Raw genomic sequence first — 15,664 nt, 5'->3', positions numbered from 1 at the left:
AAAAAAGGAAAGGATGTCTGTCCTCATGAATGATGATAGAGAGCAATTAAGATTCGAGCTTCTGAAGAACAAAACATCACTTTTTCATTGATGCTATCAAACGAAAATCACATACGATGTTGAGGCACATATTATGGATCTACAAGACAACCATTTCCATGCTACGTCTGTCGTATTGAGTTATTGATTTCACCACACTTTATTTTTATTTTTACAAGCGAGATATGGGATACCGATTTCGGAACCATTTTCACAGGAGGAAGACATGTATTGTGTACGTTTGTACGTTTGATTGATTGATTGATTAATTGCTTGGTTGATTGAACCCACTAATATCCACTCACATTACTACATCCGCCTTCCTACTCATAACACATCAAGCCATGCACCACAACCATTAATGTGATATCCTGGATCCAACCAGCCAAAAATATGTACCTGGAAGCACACACAAACAAACATCAATTCAATCCCATGCAGTCAGTCCTGTGTAGCCCAGTCCTTTCAAGCCCATCCCATTCCATTCCACAAATCTCGTACACTTATTTATGCCCATCCATCCATTCCTATTCCGATCCAACCTAGAAGTCAAACCCGCGCGCAATGCCCTCATATACATGATTAACAGCATAAGCATAAGCATAATCCAACAGCAGAAAACGTAAACACGATAGATGTATGAACAAGAAGAACAAGAACAAAGACAAGAACGAGAAGAATGAAAAACGCATGAGAAAAGTACAAGTGCAAGTACAGAACAAACAAGCAACAACAAAACCTGCAATCCCAAACATACATCTCAGAAGAAAGAAGAAAATATGGTATCACAATGCTCCTCCTCTCCTTTCTGCTCCATCTCCGTTGCGCACCCCGCTTCATCTGTTGGCGCCCCGTTTTAATGTGATACATGTTCACATAAACAAGACGATCTCTCCTCTATCATTCTTCTTCATTCTCAAACTCCTCCAGAGCTCCTTCTCCTCATCTCCCTTTCCAAGCGCTAATCCCGCGGCCGTTCTCTCGCGATGATATCTCTTCAATGCTTTATTCATCGAAACACCCTTCTCGCTATTGGGACCCTTGTTCACCATGCTCATGAGAAGTTCTGCGCGGGGTTTGTAGACGACCATTTGGTTTTCGCCAGGGGAAGAATCACCAGCGCCGTTCATCGGTTTGTATTCGAGCATCTTAGGTCTTTCAGAGGACTTGGTACGATGCTTGTGCTTACGTTTCTTAGGTCGATCTTCCGAGTGCTCGCGGGAAGGTTGGCGAGTGGTGATCAATGACATCAAATTGCTACCGAATGTGTCATTACGAGTGCGAGCACGGCTGGCGCGTTTGGATTCCTTGGTCTTCTTGGGTCTTGCGCTAGGCGATTCCTTCTCAGCATCGGCACCGGAATAATCTGGCGATGGAGGGAAGACTGAAGGACGGGTCTGAAGCTTGCCAATTTCAGCAGTCAATCCTGAATGTAGAACTGGTGGCGCATCATTCATTTGGACGTCGCCTTCGCGGGACGATGTGTCAACATGTAAGCGTTTGCGCTTCTTGTCTTTCTTCTTCTCATCCTTCTTATCCTTTTTCGATTTTCCCTCATGTTCCTTGGTTGGTTTCCACTCAATCGCTTTTGGCGCCGGTGTTTCGAAAGGTCCGTTGGTAGGTACTGGTCCAGAACCCCATTCGACGAGATTGGTAAGACTTGGACTGTCTGCTGCGTTCACTCGTACGAGATCCGTGGAAGGTTTCCCCTCTACTTCGGAACTATCTGCATCATCGCTCATGGGCTCATCACGAACTTGTTGCTCAGGCTCAGAATCGTTCATGATCTCATCAGCTGCGGGGAGATCTAATCGCGACGCATTGGGTGTTGGATCCACGAGGAAATCAAATACATTGACGGGTGCTGGCGTTGAGGGGGCAGCTTCTGGTACCGGGGCGGTAGCTTGTTGCGAATTGTCGTACTCGTCTTGCGCATCTTCGACGTATGCGTTGTGGGCGGGTGCGGATTGAGAATTATTATGCGAATTATTCTTTTGATTGTTTTGTTGCTTTCCTTTCTTTCCTTTACCCTCTCCTCTGTATAGCGCGCCTTGGTATTTTTGCGCCTCGCTCATACAGCTCTTTAATTGTTGTCAGCCAACGATGCCCCGCGTCTGAATCATGTTTGTTTACATACCGTATGCGAGCGATATTCTAGGCCCTGAAAATGTACCATGCAATCCAGGCAAGTATATGATGCCCCGCGACATTGATTTCGATGAGGGTCAAGTTTTTTCTTCGTCAGGACGTCTCCGCAATTCTATAGATTGTTTCTTGTCAGACCAAAGCTTGTTTGAGTTACCAGAATAGATGTTGGTAGAAATGTAGGTAGGTGCAGGTGTCGGTGTTTCAATAGGACATTGGAGTCGTAAGAATAATAAACATACCTCACAGCTGAATGATACCATGATGATATATGTAAGTTTCCTTTTCTTTCCCTGCAGGAGTCTCTTGGATTGTTTGAGATTTGCAGTATTTGTAGAAGAAATTTATGAGGTAGAAGATTGATAAGAGTTTTTTCTTTTTTCTTCCTTTTTTTTTTTCCTTTTGGCGAAGAATAGATAAGTTTGCGAGTTTGTTCTAGTATCGCGGGGGTGGGAAGGAAGTAGCTAGCTTTTGACGAATTTGAGAAAAGAAACTGGAGATTGAGACGGTAATGTTGCGTAGGTAGAGGTATACTAGGTAGGTGTATTCCGTAGATAGGTATGTCAAGTGTTTGATATGAAACTCGGGGGAGGGATGAAGAGTGTTTCTAAATAGAAATATTTCCTCTTTGGTTCAAAATCCAAGCCTCTTTGGTGCTGTTGCTTTGATATTTGACTGGGGGGAGGGAAGGGTGGAGGGGTATTTTGGTATTGTGTTGTATGGTATGGGATGGGATGGGATGGGATGGTTGGTATGTACGATGTAAGTTGTAAGTAGGTCAGGTAGTAAGTAGGAGGGCAGGTATCGGGTATTAGGTATTCGGTACAAGTCGTCTTGGAATCAATAAACAAATTAATAAATTCAGCCCTTGGAATGCTTCTCAGATTCTTTTCACACTTTTTAGACCTTGGACCTTGGACCTTGGACCTTGGGATATTTTTGTGGGATTCAAGGCTATGCAGGTGTACAGCTCGCGCGTTAGTATTTTTTGGGTTGCATGAAAAAAGGTGATGGATGGGTGAATGGAGTGAAAAAAGATGAAAAATGTTTGGTTGGATTTTTTTTTTATACTTTTCTTCCTGCTTCCTTGACTGGTGGAGATGCCGCCCTTCCTGTCCCTTCCCTTCCCCTTCCCCTAGAGAGAACGAGAGAGACTAGAATACGCCCGGAAGCACGTTCAGAATTATATTCGTACTACTTGTGTGTATGTACATGTATGCACCTCTTGCTTGCGACACTGGCGACACTGGCGACACAGTGATACCAAAGCACAGAGTCCAACAAAAAGGTCCACGATGTCTACGGTTTGTATCATTCATTGAACAATGTTAATTTGGTATCCATTCCCGCCCCCAATGGCTTATATTATATTGGATTGTGAGGGTAAACAGCAAGTGGAATCAACAAGGGGAAGAGGAAGAGGAATGTTCATTCATCCGCATTCATTCGCATTCATCGCGACCAGGGGAGGGATGGATGGATATGCGAGATGCGACATGCGACATGCAACATTGAAAATTCTCTAGCTTTGGGCGTCAATTTCAAAGGAAGATACTTAAGCACTTATTCTTATTCTTGCCTTAACTCCCTGGGTAGGGTAGGTATCTTCATACGAGCAAGTCCTGTCATTGGGTCGCCTTATGCATCGTTATGTGATATCCTCAATTCTTTTGCTTTGAATTCATGATCATTGGGCATTGTCTCCAAATCCAAATCGACCTTACCTTACCTTGGACACATGAGAAGATATTCTTCATTGGATCATTGGATGGTCCCTTATTCCGCCACATATTGGGATCCCAATAGTTGACATCTTGCTCGGGAGGAAACGTGAGATCGGGTATTCGAGGCCATTAGTTTCATTCGATTTTGCAAACTGCCATATGTACGAGTGATTGTTGGCGAGGAAATGAAGGAGACCGAGTACGCTGCCTCGCTGTACAATGACCAGAGGGAAAAGAAGGCGGAAGTATGGAAATATATCCTCAACGGAGGGAATTTCTGTGAGAGAAACGAGTTTGGCTTGGAATTTAACCCATGAATCAAATCCTACTTACTATCTGAAGATGCGTGTATCATCTTGGATAAATTCCCCTCGAGACCCCCAACACATGAATCACATGAATCACACCCCACTCCGTATTTCGTACTCAACTCATCACCCTTGTTTTACCTCAAAGCGTGAGGCACTGAGGGTGCATCCATCTTGAAAGATTGTGGCTCAGAATATGACTTAACAGTTGTGTCACGACGATATCGTGTCCTCCCATGGACGCATCTTCCACCCAGATGTAATCTAATCACGACAACATTACAAGATTGTAGGCGACACTGTCATTTGTACGACAAACACATATGAGATGTATCTGTTTGATTCCTCATGTCAGTCCGCCCCATGAGGGAAGAAACCGCCTTGTCCGAAGTTCCTTGATTAGCTAACGTTTGAACTCGTGCTTACCCGACGATCGCATATATAAATTACTCGCAGGATTGCGCAACTATATGAACCAAAATAGATCTCCGAAGGTGTGAAGGGTGCGTAGATGTAGGTGCTTTATTATATGTTTTTGTAGGTCGTTGTCTAGTACGATGCAAGTATCACTAACTGCAAGTATCACTCACTGCAAGTCACCCGTGGTATTCGAATATCTGGATCTCGACCGGCCCCGAGCTTGTTGAGCATTTGATCTGTGTTTTGTGGAGTTGATGGAAGGAGTAGTGACAGGATCTGTTGGTTCTTGCTGCACTCCTGAAATTCTGAGACAACAATTGGATTTTGATATACAAGAGTACCGACTCCATACATGACAACATTTTGGCGGTCAATCATCTCTCCCTCACTCCAAAAAAGGGTCCCACGGGTTCAACGGTTCATAGACATAGACATACACATACGCCATCACTGTTCGAGACAATTCATTAATTATACCACTTGCTATCTAGTTCTACCACTTTTACCACTTCTACCACTTCTACCAACTCTACTCTCCCTAGCACCATCTGCACTTTTCTTCATGAAACACATCAATCAATCGATCAATCAATCGATCAATCAATCGATCAATCAATCGATCAACCAATCCACACTCGACCTCTCACTCACTCCAACATCCAAACATCAAACTCTAAAGAGATCCAGATCCATCTACCAATTGCATCAAGACTATGTGTTACTACTACTGACATTTTCAATTTAATTCATCATCGCAACTCTTCTCATTTCCATTGGAGGAAGATATCTGGCCATTTTTGGTCCTTAAGAAAACACATTCCTACCCTCCCTCCCTCCCTCCCTCCCTCCCTCCCTCCGTCCCTACGACTACTCTCCCCCTTAAAATACATGAAGATGTCTACACAAGATTCATCTGGTGGAGGTTATATTGAACAGGTAACTACTGTTACCAGTTCTATCGCAGGTTACCTCAAATTCCCTGTCCTTGTGTCTTCGGTACATTTTCTTTCACACAATTCCAATCCTACTTCTTTTTTGAAGGTTATTTGGTGCTCAACTGGGCCACGCTTGTTTTTCATTCACTGTCCTCGTACTTACGAATAATTGCAGGGTATAACTTTTTTACTAAGTTCTCTTCTCTACTTCAAGCAAAAGTATATTTTTTCCCTCCACTCTACAAACCCCTTCACCTTTTTTTCTTCTTCCTTTTTCTTCTTTTATCATCATATCGCACCACACACACACACCACACACCACATCGCGCACCCATTCACATCTTCCTAAAACGATGTTACCATACGATAAAATACTGATCAATATGTTTCCTCAACCCGCAGGTCCTTGATTTATCCAAGTTCCATCCCAAATGCGGCCCGCACCGAAGTTCCACGACCCTCACAATTCGGCATCTCGGATTTCGAGGAGTTGATGATCCCTACACCTGATGGGGAAAAGCTTTCAGCCTTCTACATTCGAGCACCGCTGACGAGGAAAAGAAAGAATGTCACAATCCTCATGTTTCACGGCAATGCCGGAAATATTGGTCATCGAATACCTATCGCGAGGCGATTCATAAACATTGTAGGATGTAGTGTCTTGATGTTGGAATACCGGGGTTATGGTCTCTCTACTGGATCACCGGACGAGAAGGGTCTCATGATAGATGCTCAGACTGGCTTCGACTATCTTCGCAAGAGAGCAGAGACGAGAGATAATGATATTGTCATCTACGGTCAAAGTCTTGGGGGTGCCGTATCAATACAACTAGTAGCAAAAAATCAACACGACGAAAGATTAGTGGGTCTCGTTTTGGAAAATACTTTTCTATCCATGAGAAAGTTGATTCCATCGTACGTGTACATCCACCACACAGCTATATTCAAATACTAACACGCCGTAGTGTTATTCCACCAGCCAGATATCTCGCCTATCTATGCCATCAAGTTTGGCCATCAGACACATACCTACCTACCATTACCGAAGTACCCATTCTCTTCATTAGCGGTCTCCTGGATGAGATTGTACCGTACGTCTTCTTCTTTTCCTTTGTTCCTCCCACATACCATGCCTCAGAATGATGACCCAATTTCCATCCACAAAACATGACCTCCCTTCTGGGACCAGATTACACAATACGAGAACTTTTTGTCTGACTACCTCAAAACAACATTTTGATTAATATCACAAAACTGCTCTATCCCATACCTTTCCACTAACTCCCCCATCACAGACCCAGCCACATGCGGCGTCTCTTTGAGATCTGCCAATCCCCCACCAAAGTATGGAAGCCTCTCCCGAGCGGTGACCACAATTCGAGTGTGGTTGAGATTGGGTATTTCGAAGCCATCGCCGATTTCGTCGGGAACCTAGACACAAAACACGGTTGATCCCATAGCCCCATACCACGGAGCACGATCCAGCATTCGAATCTTTCTAGCATGCATTTCGTTGCGTCACAACACAAAATTAATATAGCATTTGGCGAGGCGTTTGGTGCATTTCGGATACTCCTTTTGATCAAGCGAGACCCAGACCTTCACTTCACTTTACTTCACTTGGAGATGTTCGTATGAGCGATGGATGGATCTCTATAAAAAGTTTTTCTTCTTTAGAATGGAGAGGATTCGATGCAAGAGTAGAGCGAACGAGATTTACATGTATTTTATTACGAGATTCTATATCATGATGCAGTCAAGAACAAGAGGACCCCGCGCTTCTGAGAAGCCGTCCTTGCATCATCCTACGAGTACATTCTTTCTACGTTTGATGTTCTATCGTTCTATCGTTCACACGACAAGACATGCCACGCAGATCATGCACTTAATCATAGCCTAATCAAAACTTGTTTTGAAAGAATTCTCATATTTTCATTCCACACCACTTCTGATATCATTCCTCGCATCCCATTCCTAGAATTTGACTAGTATGATTTCATTTACCTCCTCTCCCCATTCATCTCCTCCCCCTACTTCTCTCCTCTCACGCAATACAATGCATCGATTGCACATTCGCATCTCCGCACTTTCTTAGACGAGAAGAAGAAAAAAACGAAAATTTCCTACTCAGACAATTCAATAACTCCTTCACACATACATAATGATCTTCGGGTATCCATCCATCCATCCAGTGCCTTTCATCTTCCTTTGCGCTTTGCCTTTCCTTTCTTCAAAAAAGAAAACAAGAAAACAATTCATCCCCTTCCTTTCTCAACAATTCTCATCTGTCCCAAACCAAATAAATGACAAAAAAAAAAGTTTCCTATCTGAGAATAAGAAGTCCAGTCCATTTCCTCCATTCTCTCGTCTCCTCTCCCCCCTCTAATTCTTTTCTCCCTCTCCGCATTCGTTTTCCCTTCCCCCTTATCATTCAGCCCATGTTCTGTTGACCTCTTTTTCTTCCTCTCTCCCCTACTCTCTTACTCCCCTGGTATATTCAACAACTAAAACTAAAACTAAGACTAACTCCAACAAACCAGAGACGTCATCACCTCATGCATACAATCATGAGTGCTGCGAAAATCCCATCCAGCTATATTAACAACCCAAACCTGCGGCCTAAACATTTGGAAATTTTCGGAAAAGTAAAAAGAAGGAAAATACGCTGCATATGTGGTTCCATTCCATCCCTCATAAAGAATCGCTCCATAATAGACACTCTAACAACAATCTCGTCGACTTTAGAGATCAAAAGAGAAAAGGAAAATAAAAGAAAAAGTCAAATGAATGAATAACTCAGGCTTATCTGAACGCCCATCCCTAAATCAAGAACGCCCCTCCTTTCCATCCAGACCCGAATTGTGTATGCCAGGAACTAGCTGTAGTCAGGCAAAACAAATAAAATGATCCAATAGGATCATGTCCTATCATCAAGCTTGAATTTATGACACCGCCCTCTTTACGCCGATGGCCCTTGTAAATTGTTGCTTTTCTGTGGAAAATTATTTCGGAAAACGAGTACAGATAAGTGCTTCAACGCCAAATCAAGGATGCGTTGTTGCTAGAAGAGCCGAAAAGAAAAGGAATAGTACACGTTGGAAGGGGCAGATGTTGGCTCATCAATCCATGGCGAGACGAGCAAAGTGCTTACTCCAGATCCAGCCAACTTGATCAGAGCCATCATCTTGATTTTTAGCCAACCAGAGCTCGCCCTTCTCACCAATGACATCAAAGATCTAAGAATAAGTTAGCTTATAACGAGGAATGCCAGATTCAATTGTTAGCTTACTTCACCGGGTGAGTAGGTCAGATAAGGGTAACCAGCTTCAGTCTTAGTTGCTGCAATATTAAACTCAAATAAGCTTGCTGCCAGGTAGATGACATTGTACCGACTTCCATGGGCACGATCCACTGAGGATGCTCTCGAGGATCGAACGCTATCCTCAGGGCCATCGGGTAAAGGCATTGCCGAATGGAAAATACCTGAGAACGGTCGTTGATCGCGAAGAGGACCATCTACCATGTATGATGCAGATGCTTGAGTGGAACTTGATTCCCTACGATGTCCAAGGTCTGTGCTAATTCTTGCCACGCCACCATTATCCGAAGTAATGCTTCGTGATGTTGATGGTCTGGTAGAACCATAAAGACGAGGGGCATTCGCATCTGGTGTCGCAGGAGAGCCCGAGCCAGCACGAGAATGTCCTACAGAGTAAGCTGCTGGTTGATATGGAGCATGCGCTGGGAAGCCAGGACCATTTGCCATAATTGGCGAGAATGAAAATTGACCACTATGTCGCTTTGCAAAATCTGGAGTCGGTAGACATGGAGATGTATCATGTGGAGCTGCCAAGGATAGAACTCGTGGACGAGCGGACGAATCAGATAGTCGGCCTTTTGTTTTTATCGATTCGTTATCTTTGATACTGGTAACGGGGGTCGAATCTAATCTGTCCAAAAAGCAATCCACCTCGAATGTACCGTTGATGAGGCGAAGCTCTTGGGTTTGTGCGAGCACATACTTGTAATCCCGCTCGAATGATTGTAAAATGTCATTCTCGTTCATTGGTATTTGGTTAGCATCCAACACAGTCTTGACCTTCTCTTGCCAGATGTAGTACCAGGCTGTTTGACTGAAGATAAGTTTGGCAAGAATTGTTTGTCCTACCTGCGCCGTCAATACTGAGAGCCGGGGCATATCCGTCTTCAACGTTTCATTCAGAGCATCGTATTCTTTGGCTAGCAATTGAAGCTTTTCGTCAGGCTTCTTGCCATTGGCTTTGACAGCCATTAGCTTTTCATAATCTACGCGCCTTTTCGCGCGTTTCTTCATGAATTCAGTAGGCCCAGAATACAACCGAATCACAGCTTCGATTGGCTCAATAACTTCCTTTCGGATCTGTCCTACCTGTTTTATATTAGCATTGATAACATTCTAGATCATAGAAAAATGCTTACATGACTTTCCAAAGCAACACTCCCCATATCTCTCATGGAAAGGTTAAACTGGGACCACCGAGCTTCCATTTCTGGGTATGAAGAAGGGCTATGTCGCATGATTATTTCCATGGCAGAAAGAAATCTGAGAAAATCGTTGACCCAAGTAGCGACCTGTCGAGTATAGTATTCAACATCACGCATGACTACTTGCAGTCGTAGGTAATCATGACCAAACTTTTCATGCAACTTGACAAACACTTCATCGTCATGGGGCCGAACCACGTTAGAAGTCAACTTCTCTGATCGTCGTCCAAATGCCTTGGCGATTCCAAGGCGGACTTCTGATTCCTTGCGTTTTCGACCAACAATCTTCCCGACGACTGAAATACGTTCCTTGAGCTTGTCAATAGTCTGCAATAAATTCAATGTTTCTCGGGCAGCAATCGAAAGAGCATTGAAATCTGGGTGATCTTCAGCTGTATGTCTCACGAGGTTGTCGATTAATAGCTGGTATCGAGTGACCCGTTGGACTGGTTTAACCATCAGAGCGTCGAGATCCCAAGCAGCCGTTAAGTCCTTTGCGACATTGTTGCATTCAATAAGCCAAACATTAACGGCAGGGTCCGCTGACAAGATCCTCAAGCGGTCTGCTGCCAGTTCGCTATTTTTCAAAAATTCTGTGTAGACCTCTTGCATCCTCCTGAGATGTTTGCCAAAGGTATAACCAATATAGGTCTTTCGGTCCCTTTCTTCATTGAAATCATTGGATTCTGTAGGATCTGAGCTACTGTCGTTTGGACCCAGCGATACAGGGGTATTTAGCGCAGTAGTCGTTGTGGATGTAGCTTTACTTTGTCTGGCGCGAGCCTTAGAAGTGTAGACAGCTGCCCCAGCTTTCTTCAGGTCATCCAGCAGAGTTGTTGAGAAAGCTATAATCTCATCTGTATTTCTGAATATGGTTTTGATATCGCCAAAATCCAATTTTGGGCATGCTTCAGCTGTACCTTTGTAGATTTCCTCAACTACATTCATGTCTTTCAGATAAGCGGATTCTGTATCAATTATTTCCTCAATAATCTTTCTCCTAGTAAATAGGCGTGCGCTTTTTTTCTTGGCAATTGCTTGCTCTTCCTCTGTGAGAGGTAGCAGGGGAGCTTTAGGGCGGGGTAGCCATTGCTCAAAGATACATCTTCCTGAGATATTTGCATGCTTGATCTAGGAGTGGAAATGGAAGGTGTAGAAAGTGAAGGTCGCGGCGAAACCAAGTCAACGCTTGGGCGTCTGGATTGAGTATGTTGGCTAGTAGTGTTTTGGCTAATTTGATCGGTGCCCGATTGTGGACGACTATCTTGCATAGCAGGAGGAGGGGGTGTACGAGTAGGGGGACCTAATTTAGCAATTGCATCTTTCCGAGAAGTATGCTCTAAGGCTAGTGGAGGAGTGAGGTTAGACCATACTGGGACAGTTGGAACGCTATAGATGGTATCCGGGTCGAATCCAAGACCGAATCCGTTATGGGATGTCAGTGGAGGTAGTTCAAGCCTAGAAGAATTCATGGAACTTGTGTCTTCGATCGGCCTAAGTGGCCCGGGAGAAGGAGGCAATTTGGGGGGCGGTGTCGGAGCTTTCTGCAGTTCAGGAAGCGAGATCTTTGTGTTTATCCACCTCTGATTCTCGTCTTGGGAGGCTGGGTCATCTGTTGTGGCAACTGAGAAATCGGTCCAAGCAGAATGTCGGTTTTCACGGTGGTAGGCGTCAGATGTAAGATATAACTCGCGATTCTGATCATAGGATGGTCCGTACAAGTCTTCTTGTTCACTCGTATTCCCGGTGTTTCCCGCGCCAACGTCATCAGAACTTTCATACTCGATATCTGTGGGAGTGTACAAATCCGGTTGTCTATCGTTCTGTAGTGGAGATAGGGACTCGGCAAGGGCAGTACGCAAAGCTGGTAATTCTAGTCTGGGGCCTTCCCCAGAAATGATATCTGATTCTAAGTGTAACTGGGATCTGTCCATGTCTTCTTCGATTCTGATGGGAATATCTACCAGCTGCTGAGAACTATCATCGTATAAACCCAAACCGGTAGGCTGAGCAATGCCATGGTTAATACTCGCAGGAGCAGCTACTTCGAAATCCATGTGATGCATGGAGTCCGAATTGAAAATTTCTGATACCAATATCTTTGCACTTGGGAGCTCTGTAACAGTGACATTGGCTTGCTCATCATAGGTGATGACATTTGATGGACTTTCGGAGGCTTCTGATGTCAAATCATGATCAATGGACTCTGGTAATGCTTCACTAAAACCCTCCTTCGGAGTATATCCTATTGAAGTGGCCTCGATAGAAACCTCTAAAGAGTCTGCTGTGATCTTTGCTCGATCCTCAGGAGTCACATCATCTACTTTAAGTACTTGAACAGGCGCTGCAACTGAATCTGCAAGCTTTATAGACGGGATACGAGCAAGGCGGGCACCTTCTGTTTGCGCTTCATTTTCAATAAAGGTCGTGGCAGAAATATTTGAAATTGCGGACATTGGTACATCCTCTTCAATAAAAGCTCCAGGCATGCTGTTAGTAACACCCAAGGTTGGCGAATCTTGATCCATTACAATCTGATGCTCAACAGGTGGCGGGGGAATTTGTGGGTCGAAGCTTGTCAAGATCTGTAATGATTCGGGCCCTATTGATGACATATCTGGTATCTGATCTCCATTCGTAGAAGTATTCGCATGTTCAGACTTGGAGCTTTCGTCACCGTTTGTGGCTTGAGGATTATGTCCGTTGGCATGGTTTGTGTGAGATGCTCGAATCTTCTGCTGTTCAGATTCATGGATTGACTTAGTATATGCGCGTGTAATTTGTGCCCGCCGTGCTGCATAGTTAACTGGTTCTGTCGTTATTGTCTTACGTCCTTTCGTCTCAGAAGTTCCGCCAGCTTTAGTCACTTTAATCCCAGCTCTTGTGTCATGTGGCGATGCCGATCCATCCACTGCCTTTTGTCTTGAACTAGCGGTTGTTGCTGCAGAAACAGGTTGCCGAGGACGTGAACTTCGCAGAGGCGGGGAGTTTTTTGCGGGCGGTGCGGAAATGTAAGCTTTCAAGCTACCACTGCTAGAGACTTTGTCTGGGCTACGTGTCTTGGCACGGCTGTTAGGAGGTACAGAACGAGTTGCTGATGTCATTGAGCGTCCGGCAGGACTCCATGGCCGATGTTCTCGAGGAAGCTTTCCATGAAGTGGGCGTTTGCCAGTCAGAGGAGAACTAGCACGCGTTGATGGGGAACTTGATCTATCTGACTGAGTACTCGAGCGTTTGAGTGCAATAGGAAGTCGAGATGACATCTTTGCTGGCTGAAGGTCGGATCCACCCTCAGCTTCTACATGAGAAGAATCCAGCGCAGTGTTTGGACCTGAATCCTTGGCATTGACTGGGGATTCTGGTAATAGAAAAGAAGAGCGGTTGACATTATGCATAGTATTTACCTTAGTGTCTGCAAAGTCACTATGGGCACGATTGTGACCTGATCTTCGCGGCTTGTTTGGTTCTACGTCACCGAGCGATGGCGTTACTCCCAAATACCAGGCTGTTGGCGAAGTTGGAGATATATCGGCATCTGTGCGACAACGTTGCTCAGTGAAGATGGCCGAAGGTAGCCCTGATTCAGATGTCCTTCTTGTAGCCGTTGGTATACCGTAACCAGCTTCAAATGTACCTTGACCTAAAGTTGAAATCTCTCCAAACAGAGGACGCTTCTCCGGCACCGCGGGTGGGGGTTGAGATTGAGATGATGGCGAAAGATTGTTCATTGACTTCGAAGTTGAACTGGCTTTGGTACTTGGTGTATTCCTCGTACGCATGCTGCGGGCGGAACCCAAAGAAGCATTACTTGAATGTTGGTCCTCCGTCGCAAATCTCGGTCGTTGCATTGCTCTTGTACTGGATGAAGGCGATTTAACTCTGGTTGATCCCGGCTCCCTCGTAGTATTACTTGCCCTTAATGACGAACTCGTAGTTATAGGTCCTGGGTTACTAGCCACGCGGGTAGTGTATGGATTCGATCGATCTCTCATGTATCCGGAACTGATCCCAGCACTATCTTTTGTTCGTACCACTGGTTTCCGCGGCATGAGAAGGGACTGATCATTGTTCTGATCAAAGCGCTTCAAGAGATCCTTTACGCTTGGTTTTTGTGATGCTTTTCCATATCCATTGACTAGTGGTTTAGTTGATTGCTTTTGATTGCTTTCAACATGCGATAGATTTGAGCTGAAGGGTGGTCGCGTTGTAGTTCTTGAGGTAGAAGGAGTTTGTTTTGGTGAACTGCTGGTATTACTTGATCGCATTGTGGAGGAAGCCGGTCTAACATCTGATGTTGTAGCAGCCATATCTAATAATTGATCTGGCGGGCTGTTTGTCTGTTGAAGAGGTTGATAATCTCGGTAGAAGTCATCTGGTTCACCACCATCATCAGAAGTATCCATGTAACCATTCGTGTTGGTAGTTTGTAATTGTAGATTCGAGGTCGTAAGAAGAGGGAGTTTAGGAGGGTGAGGGGGTGCCGGATCGAAGTCAAATCTTTGAGGAAAGTGAGGAGATTCGCAAATGGTAGAAGAAGGTATTTGCCGGTGTTGTGAAGTCAAATCCGACGAGTACTGGGATTGAGATTGGGATTGCGCTGGGGACTGAGCTTCTGACTGGGGGAAAGACCTAGAATAAAAATTCTGGTCATCTTGAAATCCATCCTCCATTGTGCCTCAACATCTGTTGAAGCTCGTGCTCTAATTGTGAGCGATGATAATGCTGTGATTGTCTATTGATGATCCATACAATTGTGGCAGAAGTTGAATGGCCCTTGGAATACTTGTAGCTGATTCGATAGATTTGATTTGAGCAACAAACCTTATCCTTGAGCTCTGGGCGCACGAGGGAGAAAATTGAATGTATGTGGCAGTAGGTTGGACGGAAGAATCATAGGACAAGAGTTGGTTATACTTTCAGTATAATGCGGGAGAGAAAGTTAGAGACGGTAAAAGGTAGCGTGGTTTTGTTATGCAATTGGATGTAATTGAATGGAGCACAATCAATTATTATGGGTTAGAGGTTTACCGGTAGTAGTTGGGGGTTAGATAGCTTTAATGATTTTTCTCCACAAAGTCTGTAAAGTTGTTGCTTTTCGAGTTTTAAGAGGGTGAAAGGGTGAGAGGGTGTGTGAGTGGGAGAGAGAGAGAGAGAGAGAGAAGAATTAAGTGTGAGTGATTGTGCAATAAAAGACGAAAAGGTTACTACTTCCTAGTATGTATGATAACTTTGAAGTGATCTACTAGGTAGGTAGTGAGTATTTCTACCCGATATTATGAAAAGGTACAAAAGCACAATACTGGTCAAGTAATGTAATGTAGTGTGGTGTAGTGTATTGTGTATATCTTCAGCAAATGACAGTGACAAGGTAATCAATCGAAATCATCATACATATCAGCCGTTGAGGCAATTTGGTCAACTATGGTCAAATCATACCGGGTTCGGAAGAATTTACTTCGTGGGAGAGGTGGAAAAGCTCAAGGATAATGAATTCCATTGAGTCAAGGAAAGTTTTTTGTACAGTTTCAACTTTCATGGTCATGGATGAATTGTGATTGATCACTACTGG

At 44.3% G+C, this 15,664-nt stretch overlaps 3 protein-coding genes across 3 annotated transcripts; 1 reads left to right on the top strand and 2 right to left on the bottom strand.

Moving 5' to 3' along the window:
* Positions 1–911: 911 nt before the first annotated feature.
* Bfra_000528 (putative lyar-type c2hc zinc finger protein) lies at positions 912–2,447 on the bottom strand (the record flags this gene model as incomplete). Its single annotated transcript, XM_037330973.1, has 3 exons — positions 912–2,120; positions 2,177–2,299; positions 2,427–2,447. 3 exons carry the CDS (start codon positions 2,445–2,447, stop codon positions 912–914), a joined length of 1,353 nt encoding a protein of 450 aa, XP_037197306.1.
* A 3,077-nt stretch (positions 2,448–5,524) lies between these two features.
* On the top strand, positions 5,525–7,023 carry Bfra_000527 (putative bem46 family protein; the record flags this gene model as incomplete). Its single annotated transcript, XM_037330972.1, has 4 exons — positions 5,525–5,625; positions 5,974–6,486; positions 6,537–6,662; positions 6,867–7,023. 4 exons carry the CDS (start codon positions 5,525–5,527, stop codon positions 7,021–7,023), a joined length of 897 nt encoding a protein of 298 aa, XP_037197305.1.
* A 1,667-nt stretch (positions 7,024–8,690) lies between these two features.
* On the bottom strand, positions 8,691–14,765 carry Bfra_000526 (uncharacterized protein; the record flags this gene model as incomplete). The annotated part of the gene is made up of 4 exons (XM_037330971.1): positions 8,691–8,807; positions 8,861–9,979; positions 10,030–11,142; positions 11,199–14,765. 4 exons carry the CDS (start codon positions 14,763–14,765, stop codon positions 8,691–8,693), a joined length of 5,916 nt encoding a protein of 1,971 aa, XP_037197304.1.
* Between the last annotated feature and the right edge of the window lie 899 nt (positions 14,766–15,664).

Source organism: Botrytis fragariae (genome assembly GCF_013461495.1).
Source record: "Botrytis fragariae strain BVB16 chromosome Unknown tig00000001, whole genome shotgun sequence".
NCBI lineage: Eukaryota > Fungi > Ascomycota > Leotiomycetes > Helotiales > Sclerotiniaceae > Botrytis > Botrytis fragariae.
This window is presented reverse-complemented; position numbering and strand designations above follow the sequence as displayed.